The 14,902-nt window shown below is 33.2% G+C and overlaps 2 protein-coding genes across 2 annotated transcripts; both read right to left on the reverse strand.

Annotated features, from left to right (window-relative positions):
* Positions 1-830: 830 nt before the first annotated feature.
* Positions 831-5,333, reverse strand: LOC122610819 (ATPase family AAA domain-containing protein FIGL1-like). The gene is made up of 9 exons (XM_043783774.1): positions 4,729-5,333; positions 3,868-3,995; positions 3,663-3,781; positions 3,356-3,459; positions 3,138-3,228; positions 2,142-2,241; positions 1,716-1,799; positions 1,141-1,236; positions 831-1,024 (listed from the first exon to the last, which is right to left on the reverse strand). The coding sequence occupies exons 1-9, from the start codon at positions 5,331-5,333 to the stop codon at positions 831-833; spliced, it is 1,521 nt and encodes a 506-aa protein (XP_043639709.1).
* Positions 5,334-9,874: 4,541 nt separating this feature from the next.
* On the reverse strand, positions 9,875-10,649 carry LOC122579495. The gene has a single exon (XM_043751674.1). The coding sequence runs from the start codon at positions 10,466-10,468 to the stop codon at positions 10,076-10,078; it is 393 nt and encodes a 130-aa protein (XP_043607609.1). The 5' UTR covers positions 10,469-10,649; the 3' UTR covers positions 9,875-10,075.
* Positions 10,650-14,902: the final 4,253 nt, after the last annotated feature.

Here is a 14,902-nt window from a genome sequence, read left to right on the forward strand (position 1 = left end):
CTGACAATTGACTAAAGGTTCTGCAATCCTAAGAACTCCAACTGATTTCGAGCAGTACCATGTCTAAAAACAAACATCTCGAATTGTAAAACCTAAAGATCATATTTTTCTATAATCTCTTGACAACGCTTCAGATAAATTTGCTTGTTTACAATGACATGTTACTGGTATCTTTGTATAGGCTAGGAATCTCCTCCACTCTAATCTTTGCCTGCATAGTTTCGTATTTACCTTTCAAAACTTCCAAATTTTTACTGCAATACTCTTCAACTTTTCAAATGGACTTTTGTAAACATTATCATCCAAGTTGTTGTTCATTTGAGCATTAGATGGTTCAGTGCCTGCGCCTGATGTAATTATCTTCATCTTTTTTCTTTGACGAGTGTCCGAACTGTCGCATTTGGGTTCATCTTTGACAGGGTCATCTAACCCTGTGATATGCTGTTGACTCGAGCCATTGGTTTCTACAGGCAAAGTTTAAAAACTTAGAACACTATGCGGCCTTCAAGTTTTTAAAAAGCATATAACAATTACATTAAAAGTACACATACTTGATGGCGATAAACTCCCAAATTGATTGTTCCAATTTTCATATATGCCAAGTTGATCACGAGAAACAGAAGGTCTCACCTCTTGCAGTGAATCCTTAAAGTCCTACACAATTTTAGGTATAAAAAAGGCAAACGTAAATATAACTTATTGATGATGGCACATAAACAATCACAATATTTTTCAATTTGTGTTTTCATTATGTTTTTTGCACGAGCAAAAGAATTTGTTGGATACGTTCATTTTTCAATTTAAAATTGAAATGAATTTTTGTGATCAAATTAGGAGGAATTTGAAAGTATCTTAATATCTAAAATCTGAGAAATGAGGCACTTATAACGACATACCTGCATAGTAACTGGCCTTAATTGGTCCTTTATTAGTTTGGCAGGATCCGTGCATTCTTTCAAAGCCTCTCTCACTGGACCCATGGCAGCGTCTTTCACAAAAATTTTCATGTCAGATCCCGAATAGCCTATAGAACAAGTCAAGACAGAAGCAACACAAGCCATGAAGTAATTAAACTTGCGAAAGAAAACACTTATACGTTATGGAGGAAGTCAAGAAAAGGAAAAGAATGAATTAAGTTACCTTCTGTTAATTTGCATATGCTATCGATATCTTCTGGTGAGAGTTCCAAAAGTCCATCCTTCTTCAATAGGTTACATATTATGCAGGCTCTTGCTTCTTTATCCCCAAAGAGATGATTAGTGTCATATTTTGTAGCATGAAGAGGTAACAAAATGGGTAGGCTCACATTGGGTTGGTAATTTGACCCACTACTTTCTTTCATTTTTCTTTAAATTTCAATATTTCATAATAAGCAATATATTAAATGAAATTTCTGAGAACTTCTTTCTATAAATAGTAGATTTGGTGGAAGTTATTTATTTCTTACAACATCCATTAAATCTTTCTAGATCATTTTATATATATATATATATTTTCCAAACATATTAACTACACATAATCCTCACAATGTTTATAGCAGGTCAACATGCATAACCCAATCCAGCATTCCAGCCCATTCTCACTCACAAATTCTAAAAAATCTTTCTTAATTTCCGAGCATTTGGATATACTGTGTCGGACAGATAAATCAATAAGATTTAAAAAAGTCCCAAAATGCCCAAAATTGTGCTTTCTAAGATAAATCAAAGCGGCACCTGAGGAAGGGAGTGGAACATAAAATCGCTTGGTAAGTCTTCTCATAGCTGCCTCATCTAGATCTTGTGGTCTGTTTGTTGCTTCTGCCAGATCATCAGAAGCAAATGGAGCCAAAGAAAGCAAATATAAGTTTAGAGGTGGGAATTACACTGGAGATTATATGAACATGCTCTAAACGTGGCATAAATATTATTAGTTGATTAATTATAAAATTTCCTGAAAAGGTGTTTGTACATAATAGCAACACTCGAAGACTCGGTAGGCATTTTGTATGGAAAATCTATTGCGTGAAAAGCAACGTACAGTCATATAATCTCGATTTTATTTCCAACTTTTCAAAGGTAAAATTATTAGTGGCTTTTACGTAAAAATAAATAATTACTGGACAGGTAGATAAACTTTCTAAGATTTAGGATTTGTAGTACCTATGACTAGAACTTGATCATTTCCACTGGCAAATCCATCCATTTCTATGAGAAGCTGTGTCTTTTGTGCCCTGATTCCCTGATGGTCATTTGAGTTCCGCTGCAATAGTACACAAATTTAGTACGAGTATCTTTTATGCGTTAAAGATAACCTGAAATTTTAATCAAGTTGCAGCAAAAGTGAATCTGTATCTGGTTTAATTAGAGTAAAGATGACATAATCAGCATGGGGGTTATGATTAAGAGTTCAAAACGGGTAATTTGTTCTGGATAGAAACTGCTTAGGTTGGTCATAGGTTGACCATTAAATTTTTTTGTCATCGTTACTACTATAATCAATCAGCGTATAAAAATTAAACAGAAAAAACTATCAAATTTCAATGATTATCTGAATCTTTTTTAATATAGTAGTTTAACATGTTTTATGCACTAAACGATTTGTGCATCTTATTTTAACTACTTGAACCGATGGAGATAAGACAATATAATTAGAGCTTGTTGGGTCTGAAATACTTCGGTGAAGATATACACTCTGCTTCTTTTTGAGGTAATGGTAATATCATTTTATTTAGATTGTTTAAGTTGTTTTGAAAAATGGTTGACGTAAAACTATCCCAAATAACACATGCAAATAATTCGCGCAAATCAGAAACAAAAGATGACAGAAAATAAACTCACTGTTTGAACACTGACTAGTTATTTCATAATACAAGTTTAGTAATCTACATGGGCTTTAAACAGCACAAATTTTTGGCTCTTTAACTTATGCGGTGCTGTTGAAACAATAAACAGCACAAGAACTACAGGTGTGTGGTTTCCGGGCTTCCTATCAAACTGCAGTGTCATAAAATACACAACCCGGATGGACCCGTTATTAAGTAATTAAATGGGTCTAATTTATCACCGCTAGTTAAAAAAATTTCAATGAAACAATAAAAAGTACTTCATATAATCGCTTAAAGTTTTTTTGTATTCAGAGAGCAAAATTGAACATACCTTGGACAACAGCGAATCTATTTCATCCAAAAATATTACTGCTGGCTGTCGACAACTGGCAACCCCAAAAAGCGCCCTCACTAAGTTTTCACTTTCTCCAAAATGCAATCACCTTTTAACCTTAGTAACGGAGTTATATCCGCACAGATATTGATATTCAGGCTTTAGCACATATGAACACAGTTTAAGTAACGTTACAGATTGTTCCCATAAAAGACTTAGTACGTACCCATTTGCTGGTTAATGAACTTGAAGATATGTAGAAAAATGTGGCTTTAGCCTCTGCAGCAATAGCTTTACCTATCATTGTTTTACCGGTTCCCTGTACCAAAGAAAGGAAGCAAACAAGTTACACAACTGTCATTATACACTAACCAAGACCTAATTTTTCTTTCTATTTTACCCTTCGGTTACAGTTATCAATATAATAAACCAGAATCAGTTAACCTGTGTGCATATAAACGGATCAAAATTACGCCATCTACGAAATATATATACGAGCGTAAGTAGAAATTAAGCACTTACAGGGGGACCAAATAGAAGAAGCCCTCGTCCTGTAGAACGGCATCCTGTAAAAATATCAGGCCGTAACATAGGCAATATGACCATCTCATTTACACATTTTTTAGCATGCTCCAATCCAGCTGTACGCATGCAATACATGCATCAGAATCTGATAAAAATTTACCAAAAAGCTCTAAAACAAAAAAAAATGAAATCCAATAAATACCAATATCATCCCATTGAATATTTGGATCTCCGTCCATTATCTCATTACAAATCTTCTCAATAAGGTAAACCGGTATACTCTTCAACTTCTGCGGAAGCTGACCGTCAGGACCACGCAGCGCATCCACGCTGCAGCAATCATATAGTGGATTATTATGTTTGTAGAGAACGTTCTAAAAATCATTAAAATAATAAAAATATGTGGTCATTTTTTTAAAGAACATCTGTTAGGCCTCTGCTTATAATGTAGTCCTCCTTCCGTCCTCGAAAGCTAGGACTACGGACACTATAGGCACAAGTCGTCCTTGTGCTGCGTCTTTGAGGAGGAGTCCTTTGGAAGAAGTTTGGAGACAGCAGAAAGGCGGGACCAAAGGCAACAGGGAGAGAGAGAAAATGTAAAGAGGTGGGACCGAGTTCTGAAGAAGCTTGCCCTTATGGGTAGGGAGACTTATGGGTAAGGAGAGTCCTGGGGGAGTCTGAAGACTCTCCTCCTTATAAGGAGAGGCCTTAGTCTACCATCACTAGAAACCACAAGCACTTAGGGTGGATGGTATGCCTGACTATTCCTCCCCCGGTCTTCACTTTTCTAAAGAACTACCTTCATTTGTCCCATTCGATAAAACCATGGCTTCAATTGTATTTTTCGAGGTATCTTTTAAGTCGTTGTTTTGTAACAAAATGGCCTACTACCTAGTTATAAGTTAAAGTTTTAAAATCCTGGATGATGGTAGAAGCAAATTTTCGATGGTGTGGAGAATTAAAAAAAAGTATATAAGAGTTGTGTACATGCAATACACCCAAAAAGAAAAAGAAAGAATCATTCTGCTGATTTAATAAAAAAGAAAAAAAAGTGAGTACGTACCCATTTTTTGTTGAAGGCATAGTAACAAGTTGTTGATTAGTTATGGGTGAAAGCGGCGTAAAGATGGCATTATTATTATTATTAGTGAAAACGTTGCTGGATATAGGAGTATAGGGATATGGACGAGGATTCCTGTTGTTGTTGTAGTAGTAGTAATGACTACTACTGTATAATTGATTCCACAAGGCATTATTGTAATTTGGATAACTATTATTATTATTATTGAGAAGCAGCGAGGAGGCATTATTATTATTGTAATTTTGATACGTAGTGAGATGAGGAGGAGGAGGCTGATTATGATGATCATGGGCCGGTGGTGGTGGCTTTTGATTTCTCTTGAGGAAGGCATTGTATGACAAATCCCATAAAACCTGAGCGTGCGATTTCAGTGGCTTCGGATGAATCACGAGGAAGGCATTGTATTTTTGTTCCCAGGAAACCTGATCCTCGGGCCTCAGTGGCTTTGGATTACTGATGAGGAAGCCATTGTATTTTTCATCCCAGATAAACTCAGCCTCCGACCTGGCTGGTCTTGGGTTTTTCTTGACGAAATCATTGTATTTACTTTCCCATGATGCATTTGGGTTATTTGGCTGTGGCAGCATCACGATGATCAAACTCCCCCCCTACTATACGGCCCTACGTAGGGTTTCTCGATCTTCTTTTGTGAATATTTAATTAATTTTGATGATTATTTGATTGGTAGCCAGTGCCCTGCCGGCCAGTATCTATACAACACCAAATACCTTCAGGCTTCACCGATTTGTGCAGTGGCCCAAATGCCAATGGGCAACGGCCCATTTGTTTTCTTTCTTTCTTTCTTTTATCTTATCTCTGTTTACTTTAAATGTTTATACTTTTAACGGAGAAATACTCACACAATGCAGCGGAAAAAGTGGCGCCAGTGATGTAGTCGGGACGACTGATGGGGTGGTGGAAAAGTTGGAGTAATGTAAGTAGTTGATTTAAATATATTTAATGTAAAGGGTTAGTGGAAATATAAAAAAATAAGGGTTGCAATTGATTTTGTTAAGATATAATGATAATTAGAAGAGGAATTTATTATTGACTTTGTGTGAAATACTGAAATAATTATCAAAGTTATCCTTAATCTAAGTTTTAGAAGTCTAAGAAATTTTACTTATGCTTTATAAGGAAGTACAAATATAACATGTATATGTGTAATAATGATACATGTGCTTTAAAAAATATTATCACCTTACACGTGCAATATGGTGACAGTGGTGATGATAAAGGTTTGGTGGTAACTTCGTTGAAAGGCGTAGGTTGATGTAAAGAGCTAGTGGAGATATTTTAGAAGATAAGGATTTATAGTGTAAATTAATAAGATGAGTGTTTAAAGTATAAATTAGTTCATTAAAGGTAAATAAGATAATTCTCTTAAATAAGATAATTCTCTTATAATTCTTTCTAGAATAGAAGTTTCATTAAAGGCAATTTGATCATTTTTAAACAAACTTATTCATATCCATTTTAAAATTAAAGGATGGATAAATTTTATATAGGAGAACTAGCATTGTACCCACATAATGCAGATTATGCAGCGACGGCCGACGGTTTGGTGATTGCACTGACCGGAGGTGGTAGCGGCAACCATTGGCGGTGACGGATTGTTGTTGTTGGTGGGTTTAAGTGATTTATGTAAATGTAAGTGATGTAAAGGCAGTTGCGGAGCCAAGATCTTGGACGAGGGGCTGCCAAAAAAAATTCAAACCTTTATTTGATTTGTCACCATGGAAGTACTCCTTTACAAATTTTACAAACCACAAACTCACAAATGTAACGTTAATGACCAAATAACTAGTACCCCTAACTCCCTAAGCAAATGAAGTTGAGAAAGAATATGAACTTCACCTTATAGAATATTACATATTTACATACGATGAGCTAAGATAAATAGACAATTTCCAATAAATTTATTCTTGTTACACTCATCTGATCCGATCAAACGAGTCTTAGAAATTTCACAACATGACCGACTAATAATAATATCAAAAAACCACCGGTTTCTTTTACCTCTTACAACACAAAACTGCCATTTGGGTTTTAGAACTGGGCCAGAATAAAGAGTAATGGGCCAAATTTTATAAAACAAAACTACCCATATAAAATTTAGTAAATATTAGGCTTTGGGTGGCAGCCCCATTTGCCTCGTGCAAATGGTAGTAGAAATATTTTAAAATATATAAAACTAGATTAAACCCGTCCGTTAGACGGTAGTATTATAATAATTAAGCAAAAGTATTATAACTAATAGATATTATATGTATTTTAAATACTTGTAGACCATTAAAAACTATAATGTAATAATTTAAATAGAAAGTATTATAGTAAAATAATTACTAAATATCTTCGAATTTTATATTACACGTATAGTTATATATGTAATTTAAAAGAAATTGTTTTAGCAACAAAACGCTGCATAATAAAAAAAAAACTACTTAACAAAAGAAGAATACATAAGTTACATAGAAAGAATTGATAAATGATTTTGAATTTGTAAATTCATCATTAAAGAAATAACTAAACATATAAAAAATAAATTTAATAAAACCCTTAAAATAATCATACAAATAACGAATCTATTAATACTTTAAAAAAGAAAAAATATCTATAGTTGTATAATTGACAACAATTTCATTTTTTTACTAAATTTTTTAAAAAATATTGATATATTGATGTGAAATAATCAAAATATTATTTTTATAACGTGAAAATAAGTTTATACCAATCAATGTTTTTTAAAGATTTTATATTGATATTGATTGACAAAATCTTTAACTAATTAACTATGACTTGGACTAATAAGTATGACATGCCTCTTCACATAACATGAAAATAAAAATAAATATTGTGATAAAATGAAAAATAATTAAAAATCGAATGTATGTCAACTAATAGCAAAAATATCTTCTCTTAGTTATATAATAATAAAGATTAGTTAATTTGAATAAATGGTTTGAAGTTTCATATTCCAAAAGTAATTTATATTAATAGTTAATAAATAATTACAACATGACAACACACATAACATATATTAAATTAAGTAATGTTATAAAAAAAGAAAAAAAATCAAAAAATAGGATAAAATGAAACTAAGCAAACATCCTAGGTGTCAAATAAAAATAATTACCACTAAATAAAAAATGTATCCTCTTTTACTTACATATAGATATTAAATTGACAAAATTATATCAAATTTTCATAAGACTATGTAAATTTGAATGTATGAAATAATTTCAATACAATTAAAAACTATTTAAAATTTAAAAAACAAAACTATAGTGGTTCCTTTGTTAGGTTGGGCAAGCCCACAAAAAAATAACTAAAAGTCCTTACGTTAGTTTTTAGTTCAGCTATATATATCATTATTTGTGTCGATAATTGGATTGCAGTTGAGATTATAGTTCAATGGTAGATGATGTTCCCTTTTAGCTCGTTATTTTTACCTTCGATCCCTCCTCAACATTATTTTAATCTTTTAAGTCATAATCAACATTTATTCAACCTAGACGTATGAGGTGTCATTTGATGATGAGTTGGCATCTTAGGTGACAAACTTATCGACATAAAATCATATGAAGCGGATGGCAAACATCATTAGTTTGTTTTTTGGGTTAATACAAAAGTATAACGCAAATTCCATTAATTATAACCTTTTTGCCTAAATTTTTTATTTTATAAATAAACCTATTTAGAGTTGTCTATTTAAAAGATCACATTATCAACAATGAAACAATTATTGTAAAGCAGCATGGTTGAATCAGTGGTAAAAATAGGAAACATCATTAGTTTGAAAACCCATACAAACCAACTCGAATTGGTATTTTTGAAAAGTAACCTCACGATTCAAAAAGATAGCGGATCATTGATTTCTAAGAAAATCACAACCCATAAGTTACAGTATAACAGTCACCATCGTGTCATACCTGGGGTAGAATAATCTCTATCGTGAGTAAACCAAACCCTAGATCTCTCTACCAGAGCTTGACTGCAGTGACATGGTGCTGAAATATGTCAGACTACTAGTATAAGTATATAACAAGCCGTAGATCTCTATCAGAGTGTATGAGACAACTAACAATTTGTTGTGTTGTTATTGTAACTAATTCGTATTGTTTCATCCATCTGACTAGTTTAACAAAGTACATAACCAGAATTAAAGGGCTTTGTCAGGAAGGGATGTTGCAGCAAAGTATCCCTTCCTAATGCTCGCCAAATAGGTTAACAACTCGAACCATATCCATCTTGTAACATAGGCATGAGATGGAACTTCAAGCATGGCACAAGCCATTAGAATGGCAGAAGCATATGGTCCAACAAAGTTAAATTAGGACAGTCTAAAAAGATAACCTAAATCATGCAATGTACCAACACCATACCATGTTGAAAATACGCAAACCGGAGACAATACAAAAGCTCAAAACAATCATGGTGGAATATCCCTTCCTGATGATCTGGTAGGTATCCTAATTAGAAGGAATGATTGGTAGAGATCCCAAGTACAAGGAACCCGCCGTGATGCATATCGTAAAGTAGTAGGAGCCTGTTTGGGTTAACTTGGCAGCTTTACTGCTTTTTAAGCAAGTCAATGCCAAAAAGCTAATAAGTTGCATCCCATATGCTTTTGATGGATGCTTGGTTCAATAAGCTTATAAAATATAAACTACCTTATAGATGCAAGTGCAAACATGACAGGGAACTTGAACTTGATAAAATACATAAATCCATCAGTATATAAACCAAGACCAAAACGATAGTGGTTCGATCAACTAGCACGAAAAACATTCCTGATGTTAACTAGTGAAGAGGTAGCCGTAAAAAGACCAGGACAAAGGACTGGTGGATGGTAGACTAGACCAATAGATACAAACTAAAGCATCAACAAATTAACAATATGCATAAACTTAATTAAGGAAAACATACAAAGTATAAACACAAGTCGTATCGATCGACATGATATTATAAGTAATACATTTTAAAGACAAGTCAGTGCATACAAGTAGAATAACTGACATTGAACATCTTAACCATGTCAAATTCCAGAAGAGATTGCCCTTCAACAAATCATTAAACATAAAATTTGCCCTAGAAAGCATCATTCAACTGTATGCAACAAACATAATTCTCATCAAAAACATATATCAAATAGCAACAACAAAAACTGTGTCAATTAATCCGCATTATCCATTCATAACATTAACATTAACAACTAGACGATTAAAAATAAAACATACCAAAACATAAATACATAAAAACGATTCGATAATAACTCCGTAACGATAAACCACCGCCGCCGCCACTATCCGTAATCAATCAAAACCGATCAATTATTTTTCAACTTTTCAACCCTGGAATTCAACATATCGATTTTAACAACCAAATGAGTAACGGAATACAACAGCCAATAAAACACTAAAGCGGAAGCAATCAACAACATGTTTCTCTGGCTCTTCATTATCGATTTCTGATGACGTAGATGTTCTGTAGGCGTGCACGATTCGGCCGAGTCGCAACTCGGACGGGTCTCGTATTTCCAGTAAATGTCCATAAATAAAAACAAACAGAAAGGAACGATGGATAAAAATGGTTTCAAAAGGTTACGAATAACGGCGACCAACCCTTTGCGGAGAGGGCCGAGACCGGGAATGGTTAGTAACAGGACCATAACCGCTTCGGCTGCGGCGGCGTATCCGAGAACAACCCACTCTAATGCCATCTTTCTTCTATCTCTAAATTGACTAATTTTGTATTCTATTATATTATATTATGTATGTAATGTAATTTGGGGATCAAAGGGAAGGAACCCTAGATTATTATTAAAAGAGAGGAGATATATTTTTGGGGGAATAAGATTGTTGGAGTGGGTAGGAAGAAAATATGGGAATCTGACGGAAGGTGTGTTTTAGTCGGTGATCCGACGCGTGTGGACACGTGGTATCTTAATATACAAGCATAGAAAAAATTAAATTTTAAAATTAAGGATTTTGATAACGCTTCTTGTTACGAGTATTATTTTTTATTTAAAACTCAACTCGTGTAACGCGGTGAATTTAAAACTCAATAGTTAAAGATTAAAAATTCAAGATTGACCTTACATTTTGATACAATATTTTTTATTTATTTATTTATTTATTTAAGGGAAAAATTCATTAAAAGGGAACTTTTTACACAAATTCTTAATAAAGAACCTAAACCTTCGTTAACCGCCAACATGACATGCCACGTCATAAAATTATCCACGACATGTACATGTCATCATCATTTTCACCCGATCTTGTTTCTCTTTCATTTATTCCTTGGCAAAAATAAAAAACTATTTCCAAACAAATCAATTAACAAATATGATAACAATACTATACTATAAAAAATCACAAATTGATAAGTGAGTATGAGGTGTTTAATTGTTCAAGTCGTAGTCAGTGAAAGAAAATTAGAAACCTCACTCAAACTTGATATAATTGAATCATCTATATAATACTAATAATAATGATAATGATAACAACAATCATCGCCATCTTCCATGTATATCGACACCAAAAAAACAGTACCACAGCAGTCCCTGTAAAGTCAGCACCCGTATCAATATCTAATTTATATATCCAGATTTGTTAAAAGAAATGGGATAACAAGAACAGAAGTAAATGAGGTTTTGTGCATCTCCATCACACCCACTTAATTTCTTTCTTTAATTAAGGTTGATTGCTGGATATTGTTTGAATTTAGGGGTTTGAAAATCTTAACTTGGAATTGAGAAAAAGATGAAATGGAATATAAAGAGGCACAGGTGGGGATTGATACATATATTGAGATGTAGATGTAGATACATGGATGGAGATTACTCCATATTTGTTTTGATAATGATTTACTTTTGGGATTTGATTTTGGTTTTAGTTTGTATGCTATGGCCTATGAATTAAGAAGAAGATCAGAAAAAGGAGAGGTTTGGGAAATGAATGGTGTGACTTGTACATGTCAGCGCTCTACATCAACATTTTGACGACATGGCATGCCACATTGGCGGTTAATAATGTTAAAAACTAACGATAGACAAAAACTAAATAGGGTGAAAGGTTTCCTTTATTTAAAAGTGTGGATCATTTGCTCGCAACAAGGGATCTAGTTTACGTTGTCTTAACCGGGTCCGCGCTAAAGAGTCTCTTCACCCTCAATACCTTGTAGAAGGAGAAACTCTCAACTAAACCGCCTGAAGACACGACATTTAATTAGGATAAAACTTTGCCTCCTCTGCAAGACTCAAACCTGCTTCACTGGAGGACTTGTTGTATAATTTCTTGAAATGTCCTTCTCATGTCTCGAACTCGAGACCTCCAGCATGTAAAGCTGGTGCTCAACCATTGAGCTATAATAAGGTTGACTGATACAATTTAAGTTGTCTCAATTTTGCCTAATTAAAACAACTTTAACAAAAAAATTATCTCAAAATCATGAAATTGATTACGCTTCTCCAACATAATAACAGTGATGAATTGATGATAACGCTTCTTAGTATATCAACGTGACACCATTTAATTGTTGTCAAAAAAATCTTTCACCTATTGATCCTTTCTTTTTCTTCTGTTATTAAATAAAAATTAAAGTACAATTTACGTTTTATGTAGTCTTTTGATAAATGATAACCCATCAGTCTCACCCAAATCACACACATCTAAAGTCACGTTCTCTTTCTTTTCCACGGCGAGTTTCTCATGATTCATGACGAACCTCGTGGCAATTTTCGTGTGAACAGTGTCATCCGAAAACAAAGTGGTGAAGAGATAGTGACACCTAACGTCTCCACTACTACAGAACGTACATGGAATTTTACACGGTTTAAATAGCTTGTTTGCACGGTTTTTTATGAATTTTCATACACCTTTAACATCAAAATATTTTTAGCGTTAGTACTGTATTAATTTTAATATACCTTTAACAATACTAGGATGTAAATTTGCATTTGTGATAGGATAAGATTTAAGACAACCTTGTACATGTTTTTATGGTTTGTGTTAACAGTTAATGTTAAGGTACTTGCATTTAATTATCATAGCAAAATGATAATTATGTATACACGTTTAGATTCCATTTGTTTAAAAAAGAAAGAAATATCTAACTTTTTGAATGTTTAACTAAAGAAATGTCTCTCTTTATAAGGACCACGAGTAAACTTTTATGCCACGAGAATGAGTTTTTACTCTTCAGTACATACAACATGCAAAATCCCACTAATTGTCCCACACCCCACCATGGCCACTTCATATTCTTAACCCGGGTATGTTTGGCAAAAGTAGTTATAGCTGGTAGCTGTAGCTTTTAGTTGAAGCTGCAAGCTGTAGTTTTTAAACAAAGTTGTTAGCTAGAGCTTTTATTTTTTAGATTGTTTGGTATGGTAGTTATAGCTGCAACTTCAAGAGGTATTTGTGTAACTTTTAAGATTAAAAGCTTCATCGAAACACTAAAGCTAGTTGCATGCAAACAAAGCTTTTAACACAATAGGAGCTTTTTGTTCAAAATTATAAGTTAAAGCTCCCTAAAAGCTATTAAAAAGTTCCTGCCAAATATGCCCGCAGTATAAAAGTTCAAGAGATTGTGCCATTTTACATCATATTATTTTACACTAAGATCGATTTTCTGAAAATTATTTAAGCCTCGTGTTGGTTGATGAATTCTATCATGAATATATAGATCTAAAGTTCGTTCTTATACTATATCGAGGGTAGTAAGATTCACGAATTATCTATGTAAATTTATTGAGTTCATAGAGCTCATTTTTTTATATAAGTCGTGCAAAACTACAAAGATTCTCCCACAAATGTATGCTTCAACACATTAGTGTCGGGGGCGGACTTAGGGGTGTCATTGTGTATGACGTAATCTTTTTCTGCATAGCGTAAATTTCCCAAAAATATTGAGTAATTGTTACTCGTATAAAACAGACAAAACCCAAAAATTACACTTATACACCGCTAATGTGATGGATTAATATTTTAGTGTAATAAATCTAGGATGATGTATGGGCAATCCTCAAAGAGATTTTAGGATCAAAAGCTACAATAATTAAAAGTAAAATTAAAAAATATATATATACCTTAATTTATATACCTTATATAAATTGATAATGAAGAAATACAAAGGAAAAATGAGTAAAGTTTGATTGCGACCATAAGTATTGTTTATGGCAAAAGTATGTACAATGGATGATGATGAAGAACAGATTCCCCACCTTGTTATAACATTTACGTACCTTTATTTTGTTAATCATGTCTAAATAGCAATCCGGATATAAAAGCCAATCGTTTATTAGAAACTTTACATGTACAAATATAATTTATATATACTGTCCACGACATCGTAGTACCATCTGGAAAAATGAGAAAATTAATCACAATGAACCATTGTCTTCTCCTACTATCTCATTTTCATGATTTAATAAAACAAGAACGACCAAATTATATGAAAGATCGATATGTGATGTCATTATACCAAGGTTGACAAATCATGAATCAAATCGTCGGCAATATAATATCAGCGACATGATACACATCATGATATCAATGACAATACATAAAATATTTCAAGTTTGAGAGACAGTATTCGATCTTGCTTTACGATAGTGAAGCATACACATCCACACAAGTGTTTTTAATAATGTATCCCATTAGAACGTCCCCAAGTGTGGTCGCCAAAACCCCACATAGTCATTGCCGAAACCACACATTATCGTCGCTAGGCGACGACACTTCTAGCAACGATATTGAGCGGTCAAAGCTTGTTCACATCCTTAACTTTTTGGTGACGATTTTTGTGACTAAAAATTGTGGGTCCCAAGCACAGTCAAGGATTATAAAAATCCATTATTATTTATAATGAATTTCTTTAATTGAAAAATTGTTTTTTATTACTTTTGGCAACAACACATACTCATGAGTATATTAAAATCTTGTTGTCAAATGTATATATTTTAATTGTCAATTTTATATATAATAATTTTGGCAATGAATTTGTCGCTCCTTATATTTTAAAGTCGTCGCCAAACTTTTATATATTGTTGACAAGTGGATTCGCCGGAATGATTTGTTGCTCATATCATCGATCAGCACTCAGTCAAAGAAGCATCAAAAGAAAATACCAGCGAGTCACCAATAGGTATGAG

This window comes from Erigeron canadensis, chromosome 8 (assembly GCF_010389155.1).
Source record: "Erigeron canadensis isolate Cc75 chromosome 8, C_canadensis_v1, whole genome shotgun sequence".
Lineage (NCBI taxonomy): Eukaryota > Viridiplantae > Streptophyta > Magnoliopsida > Asterales > Asteraceae > Erigeron > Erigeron canadensis.

Coding starts and splice junctions, on each gene's coding strand:
- LOC122579495 (XM_043751674.1), bottom strand. CDS start 10,468: ATGGCATTAGAGTGGGTTGTTCTCGGATACGCCGCCGCAGCCGAAGCG.
- LOC122610819 (XM_043783774.1), bottom strand. CDS start 5,333: ATGCTGCCACAGCCAAATAACCCAAATGCATCATGGGAAAGTAAATAC. Junction 3,996..4,728: donor ATGCCTTCAACAAAAAATGG/GTACGTACTCAC, acceptor TGATTGCTGCAG/CGTGGATGCGCTGCGTGGTC. Junction 1,237..1,715: donor TGTTCCACTCCCTTCCTCAG/GTGCCGCTTTGA, acceptor TTGGGGATAAAG/AAGCAAGAGCCTGCATAATA.